The sequence below is a fragment of the Crocodylus siamensis genome, chromosome 2 (assembly GCF_052110815.1).
Source record: "Crocodylus siamensis isolate JL-2025a chromosome 2, ASM5211081v1, whole genome shotgun sequence".
NCBI classification, from domain to species: Eukaryota; Metazoa; Chordata; order Crocodylia; family Crocodylidae; genus Crocodylus; species Crocodylus siamensis.
In genome coordinates, this window is record NC_143396.1 from 255,284,034 (window position 1) to 255,291,632 (window position 7,599).

The window sequence follows — 7,599 nt, forward strand, 5'->3', positions numbered from 1 at the left end:
GGGTGCTGTCAGATAGCAGCCAGGCACGGCCAAACCGCATTTTGGGATGGGCAAGTCTGTGGTCAAAGATGTCCATGAGAGTCCTCCAGGCACACAGAGATATGCCATGCGGTGGCCCAAGGAGGATTTCTAGCTGTAATCCTAGCTCAGAAGCCTGTTCCTTATTGGGTCCATACATCTAGCACAGTGGCTGGGGTGCTGTCAGTTAGCACCCTGGTACGGCCAAACCGCCTTTTGGGCCAGGCAAATCTCTATTCAGAGATGTCCAGAAGCATCCCCCCACCATGGCGCAGAGGTGTGGGCTGAGCTGGCCCAAGAAGGATTTCTGGGAACAATCCCAGCCCAAAATCCAGTTCCTTATTCAGATCCAAGTACTTTGCACTGTGGCTGGGGGGCTGTCAGTTGGCAGCCTGGCACGTCTAAGCCATGCTTTGGGCCGGGCAAGTCTGTCTTCAGCAATGTGCAGGAGAGTCCCCTAGTGCCACAGAGGCATAGCGTAGGGTGGCCCAAAAGGATTTTTAGCTATAATCCCAGTCCAAAATCCAGTTCCTTCTTCAGGTCCATATACTTCACACTGTTGCTGGGGAGTGGTGTCAGCTGGCAGCCTGACATGCCCAAACCGTGCTTTAGGCTGGGCAAGTCTCTCATCAGAGATGTCCAGTAGCGTCCCCCAGTGGCATACAGACATGGTCTGGGGTGGCCCAAGAAGAATTTCTAGGTATAATCCCATCGCAAATTCCAGTTCCTTATACGGATCCAGATACTTTGCACTGTGCTGGGCTGCTTTCAGTAGGCAGGCTAGCACGGCCAAACCGCGCTTTGGGTCAGGCAAGTCTGTGGTCAGAGATGTCCAGGAGAGTCCCCCAGTGCCACAAAGGCAGTGTGGGGTGACCCGAGAAGTATTTCTTGGTATAATCCGAGCCCAAAATCCAGTTCCTTACTCGGGTCCAGATACTTAGCAGAGTGGCTGGGGTAGTGTCTGTTGGCAGCCTGGCATGGTCAAACCATGCTTTGGGCTTGGCAAGTCTCTGGTTGGAGATGTCCAGGAGAGACCCCCAGTGCCACAGAGGTATGTTCTGGGAAGGCCCAAGAAGAATTTCTGGGTATAATCTGAGTCCAAAATCCAGTTCCTTATTCAATTCCATATACTTAGCACAGTGTCTGGGGGGTGGTAACAGTTGGCAACCTGGCGCAGCTAAACCACGTTTTGGGCTGGGCAAGTCTCTGGTCAGAAATGTCCAGGAGAGTCCCCTAGTGGCACAGGGAGATGGTCTGGGGTGGCCCAAGAAGGATTTCTGGGTATAATCCCAGCCCAAATTCCAGTTCCTTATTCGGGTCCAAGTACTTAGCAGTGTCTGGGGGGGGTGTCAACTGGCAACCTGGTGCAGCTAAACTGCATTTTGGGCTAGGCAGGTCTCTGGTCAGAGATGTCCAGGAGTGTCCCCCGGTGCCACAGAGGTGTGGTCTTGGGTATAATACCAGCTCAAAATCCAGTTCCTTATTTGGGTGCATACAGTCAGCACAGTGGCTGGGGTGCTGTCTATTGCCAGCCTGGCACAGCCAAACAGCACTTTGGGCCGGGCAAGTCTCTGGTCACAGATGTCCAGGAGAGTCCCCCGGTTGTGCAGAGGTATTCTGATGGGTGGCCCAAGCAGAATTTCTAGCCATAATCCCAGCCCAAAATCCAGTTCCTTCTTCAAGCCATTATACTTAGTATAGCGGGCATGGGGGCTATCAGCTGGCAGCCTGGCACGCCCAAACTGTGCTTTGGGCCGGGAGGGACTGTGGTCAGAGTTCTTTGGGACAGGCCCCCAGTGGCATCACCATGAAATATGGGGTGGACCAAGAAGTATTTCACCCCATAATCTCATCCTAATCTGACCTTTGTTTAGGGCTCTACACTTGATGTGAGATATTATTTGACATATTAATTAGTACATTCACGTAGCTAATTAAATTCCGTCTCTTTAGGACGTATAATTCAATAATAACAAGATTTTATTGGGTCTAGATTATCTTTGAAAAAGGAACAAGGAATAAGGAACTGGGAGTAAGGAACCAACTTCAGCCTCATGTACACGTTTTATTTATTGACTGCGAGGCTGGAAGGGACCTGGGAAGATCATCGGGTCCAGGCCTCTGCACCAGGCAGGAAAGACAGCTGGGATCAGGTTGCGATTCTCCAGTGAGAGCTGCCTTGCTCGTGCCACGGATCTTGCCTTGCCCATGTGGCCGCTCTACGTTTACTGCGCAATTCACCAGTGAGCTGCGCAATACATGTAACGTGTGCGGGACCCGGGCTCCTTCCCGCCTAGAGAAATGAGGAGCCCCGCCCGCCCCGCTCACGGGCCCCGCGAGGGGCACCCAGGCTCTCCGGCCGCCGGGTAGGCGGGCAGGGTGCTGCCGGGTTACCTGACTCCCCGGGGCCGAAAAGTCGACGACGCCCCGCAGGTCGAGCCCGTCGCGTCGCCGGTAGAAGCGGAAGAGGCGGCGGAAAGCATCCTCCCCACCCTCGCGCACCAGCGCAGCCGCCATCTTGTCCCCCGGTCGCGCCGATTGGCAGAGCGGGATGGGGAAAGGTCAGAGTGGAAAGGTCGCAGCGCCTGCTTCCAAGATGGCGGTCAGGGATTTGTACCGTAAGATCCTAGTGAGGGGGCTGCCCTGGACTGTGGGGAAATGTAAGGTCGGGGTTTTCTGTGTCTCTGCGCGGCCGTAGGGCGAGGTCTGAGGGGCTGTTCGGGAGGCAGGATGCGGGTGGGGAGAGACTTCCCCGGAGCCCTTCGTGGGGAGCGGAGCCCGCCCGGGGAGACCTCCTCTGGCCCTGCCCCGGGCGCGGGGGGACGCGGGTCCTGTTCGGTTCTTCACGAACCGGCTTCCGTGGGCCCCGCGAATGAGGCTTGTCCCTGCGGAGAGCGCGGGCGGGACTGGGGCGGCCTCCTGGCCTTGAGCTCGCTGTGACTGTGTGTCTTTCTTCCGCAGTTGAAGTCTCCGAATATTTTAAGCAGTTTGGGTCCATCAAGAAATGCAACGTGCCGTTCGTGAGTATGAGACCCCTCCCCTGCAGCACAAACGGATTTACTGGTGTTTGCCAGCAGGAACTTTCCCTGCTGAGGCAAGAGTGGGGTGAACAGAGGCAAAGGCTAGTTCTGGTATTTACAGACCTCAATGGAAAAGTGCACTCATCAGATGTTTCTCAGAGCTCAGTCAGTCTAGTTGTCAAGAAGTCTTGGGTTTGGATAATGCTTTTTTTCCCCCCAAATGTTTGTCTCTGCTTCTTTAGATTGCTTAAACAACTTGCAACTCTTGGCAGGTCTTCCTACTTTTGGATACATTTAGATGTTTATGATAACTGATATTTGGATAATGCTTGAAAATGGTAAAAAGAAGAGCTGGGAGTCTGGACTCTTGGCTTGTGTTACTGTTGCTGCTACTTAGGCCATAATTTGCCCATCTGCACAATACTCAGAATAACAGAAGAGCCTTGAGCTCATCTGCTCCAAAGCATTATGAAGGTACAGATCTAACAAGTAAGTAGTTTTTTGCTTGACCGAGGAGGTTTTTGGGTCTTAACTGTCAAGTAAGATGAACAGTGTGGCTGTTTAAGGATAGACATATAGACAGCAATGGAGCTAAATGGGATGGTCCTTAAAATTATTTTCATTCTTCTGTAATTCAGAAGGTAATCGTGGGATCATCAGGCCATGGGGATCATCAGAAGATTCTCATCTCTAGGAGAAGTAGCATGAATACATGTGAAGTATAGTGTTTCAGCTAAACAGTGTCGTAGCCCAAGTTCTTTCACATATCTTGTGTAAATATTTAGGGATTTAATTCATGATGCTGAAAAACTCCCATTCTGAAATCTCCATCTCTCTCTAATTCTGTCTGATAGTTAAGCATTTCCTTAATGCTACCTTTAAGTTAGTAGATCACATTTCTTTCCCCTTTGTGGACAAGTATTCATTTAAGAAACTGGAACGGTCACTTTCTTCCTTTTAACTTGCTTACCTTGGGATTACAGAAGAAAATGTATTGGAGTGAGCCCTCTGTTCTTCCTGCGTTTTTCAGTGTAAACAATGGTAACATAATGGCCCAGGATATGAGAGAAACAAGATTGGTAAGGTTATATATCATACACTTGACTGGTGCTCTCTCAGACCTGACAAAAGGTGCCTGAAACCTTGGCTCTCACTTATACAGGTTGGTCTAAGAAAAGCCATTGCCTCACTTTCCAAATCCTGTTTCTTTCATGTGAACAGGTCATCTATGTAAGATTAAACTTGGTATGAAAAGTAAATTAGTTGGCAGGCAGTAGAATGGTGTGTTCTTTAGGGGAGTATTTTCTTAAAACTAAAATATTGGGATGGTATTAGTACCTCTGGGTACTGAAACAGCACATTATAATGGTATCTAGTCAGAAGATTCACTGTTATTTGGAAGTGCTGTTAGCCATGAGTGAAATTGGCAGAACTATGTAGTAGCCTCAGGCCTAACTAGCTGTGGCTTAACCATTTAGGTACTTTAGAACAGTGGTTCTCAACCTTTTTTGTACCAAAACCCATTTGTAAACATAGATGTCTAGTCCTAACCCAGTGCTCCTCACTCCTGACCCACTGCCCCTAGGCCCCAGCCCCCCCAGTGTGTGGGATGGGGCTTGGGGGGCCCAAGCAGCCCCTTCCAGGCTGGAACTCCATCAGTCTACTAGGGAAAAGCCATGGTTTCCCACATTTTTCTCCTTTAAAAGAGAATTCATTTTTAAAGCATTTCCATGATCCTTTCATGTATTCTTGAGACCTGTTTTTGGGTCACAACCCATGTGTTAAACACTGCTTTAGATGATCTAATTGTTTCACCTGGCTCTCCCTTTTGTGAATAACAACTCACTTTTAAACAATTCCATTATTTGAAGGGAATTTAGGAAGTTGTCGTTTTCTCTCTGCCTGTGTGGTTAAGGGCAGTTTGCTGCAATGTACTTTCATCGCGTCTTAAACAACTGTTTCCCTCACTTGTCAAATTCCTTTCCAGCACTGAAGCAGTCTCTTATTTTCAGATCAACCTTCCATTTAAGTGTCACTTATGCTATGGATTTCTGGGTGATGGGTTGTGACTGGAATTTGGAATAAATATCTCTGTCATGGTTTGGAAGTGAAGTTGAAAACATTAATTCTTCCTGTATTTGATGCACTGAAGGAGAGGGGAACAAAGCAGCACTTGTTTAAATTCTGATACACAAAGCAAATTGGTGTAAGTGGTTTGAGGAGAATGGGGTGGGTTTCTGAAAGAAGCAGGCCTTTACTCTTCCAAATTCTATATCCCCTTAAAAAAAAAAATAGCTGCAAAAAGGAAGTTAGAACAATATGCATGTAATGCTTTGTATCAGTCTCCTAAACTGCCTTTATTTTAAATTGGGTGTCTAGGGTGAAACAGGATTTAACAAAGGCTATTCCTGGGTTATATTCCATTCGCAACACAGTGTCCACAAGGTGTTAAAGGAATCTCACACTTTAGAGGGAGCCCAGGTAACAACTTTCTGTTGAATCCTTAATCAAATGATTTATTCTGCTAGACTCTTCCTATGTCTACTTCATTCTGAGTAGGTTACTGGCAGTGAAGCAGTATGGGGATCTCAACTCAGAATATAGTAACTTGTTTATTGTAATTAAGTAGTTAACCATAAGATTCTAAATTGAAAACTTTTTCTAAAATCTTTCCTCCTTTCCCCTCCAGCTTAAGTAAGTGGTCTTGTAATGTGTTGTAAAGGTCAAACTGTAACTATTCTGGACAAAAACACTATCCTAAAATAGCCTTGAACCCAGTTTTCCCTGCACCCAAGAGTGGTAAAACTCTTGCACATGTTCTTAATGTATGCTCATGTAGACATTGTCTTGCATAGCTTCCTGTCTTGTCCCTAGCAATACACATTCAAACTTAAACACTTCAAATTGCACAGCAGCCCATAGCATGTCTACCCATTGATACAAGTGCAACTAAAAGTAGCTATTTGCTGTGGTCCTGAGAGTTTGAGTGGCATTATAACATGGCTTCAGGTAGAATAATGTAATTATTCTTTCTGGAGGACAAATGCTTGTGGTGGCAGCAGCTGCCTCTAAATGTATAGAAAGGGTAAAAAGGTGGTATTTGGTCACTTTATACTACCTGAAAATCTAGAGCAAGGTAAAGATCAAGCAGAAGCCTGAAATTTCTGTATTAAAGGGTATGCTGATGCAGTAAATCTACCCTTGTAATACAGAAATTTCAGGCTTCTGTTGGATCTTTATCTTGCAGATTAGTCTAGTGTGGTGGAAGGGGAGGGGGCAGATAAAGGCTCCTGCAGTGAAGAAAGCTGTGGGGTTGGGGTGGGGGAAGGGGCAGCATAGATTGTGATGTAGCGGGGGGTAGGCGGCTCCTGCTGCTGTGCGCTGCTCGTCTGGGAGCTGCTGGTCCTGCGGTTCATCCAATGCTTGCCTGCATATTCAGTGGTTCCCAGTGCTCTTCTTGCTGCTTGTCCAGGGATGGGGTGCCCCCAGATCTGTGGGGCAGCAGGGTGGGGCTGTACCAAACTCTTCCCAACAGGGTGGAGCTGCACTGAGAAGAGAGATGGTGAATTTGCAGCTGCAGGCTGCCCCTGTAGCCCCTTCCCAGTGCAGCCCCAGCCTGCCCTGGCCTGCGCAGATAAAGGGGTGGATACTCTCTCAGATGACCGATAGGAGCTGCCAGACCAGCAGTAGAAGCTGCCCTCCTTCCCCCTATGACCAACCACAGCTCTGGGCCATGCCCATTCTGCCAGGGCAGCACTTGGCCCTGCCCTACACTCTTCCTTGCCGTGAGGGGCCTTGATCTGCCTCCTCACACATGCCTTCCCTCCCCCCTCCCCTTCCACCATGCCCAACTTACCAGCTGGCAGTTCTCAAACGGTATGGGGCTGTAGTCCTCGTCTCCTGTGTTGCACTGTGCCTGTACATATGCACATGCACAGGCCAATTATCGGTCAAATTATTGGCCTGATGTAGCAGATTTCCAATATAGTAAATTTTCTTTGTATCAATGCCGATCTGACATCAGACTGATGTATCTGTGTACCTCTAATCTGTACATAGTAGAGGAAGGTTTCACCCTGTGGTAAAGTAGCATGATAAACTTAAAATAGCTCTCTAGTTTTTGTGCAGTGTTTAATTGATGAGGACTGAACAGCAGTCAGCTTTAAGTTTCAGTCGCTCAGAAGTCCTCAGTGTAAGGCGATGAATTTCTGCCTCACTGTAAAAAGGTTCACTGGCAATTTATCCTAGTTCATTCCAGGCAAGTGCCTCAGACAATTACTTCCTATTAGTTCTACATGAAATTCCCAGGAAGCTCTTAAAAGGTATTTTACTAGGCTAAATATGATTTGCAAGGCAACACAGCTGTCTTTAACCTTGTTGGGAACTTGGAATCTGTACTCATGCAGGATGAAACCACACTTTATTGTAGATGAGAATACCTTTAACAGCATGTCTTGCATGAAATTGGGGATAATTATAGTGAAACATCAAGACAGTGATTTTAAACAGGTGACTTGATTTTTTTTTCCAGCTCAAGATCAAGTCAGCACCTTTCCAGAGC

At 47.7% G+C, this 7,599-nt stretch overlaps 1 protein-coding gene and 1 long non-coding RNA gene across 2 annotated transcripts in view; one reads left to right on the top strand and one right to left on the bottom strand.

The window, feature by feature from the left end:
- The window catches only part of ALKBH1 (alkB homolog 1, histone H2A dioxygenase), a 28,758-nt gene extending 26,214 nt beyond the window's left edge, over nucleotides 1–2,544 (bottom strand). Inside the window, exon 1 of the mRNA XM_090033800.1 lies at nucleotides 2,413–2,544. Coding sequence (XP_089889926.1) covers nucleotides 2,413–2,535 — 123 coding nt within the window. The 5' untranslated portion in view covers nucleotides 2,536–2,544. The remainder of the gene's footprint in view (nucleotides 1–2,412) is intronic.
- A 54-nt stretch (nucleotides 2,545–2,598) lies between these two features.
- On the top strand, nucleotides 2,599–5,498 carry LOC149872083 (uncharacterized). The gene is made up of 3 exons (XR_016440354.1): nucleotides 2,599–2,678; nucleotides 2,980–3,038; nucleotides 5,418–5,498. It is a non-coding gene; the product is annotated as an uncharacterized LOC149872083 (long non-coding RNA).
- Nucleotides 5,499–7,599: the final 2,101 nt, after the last annotated feature.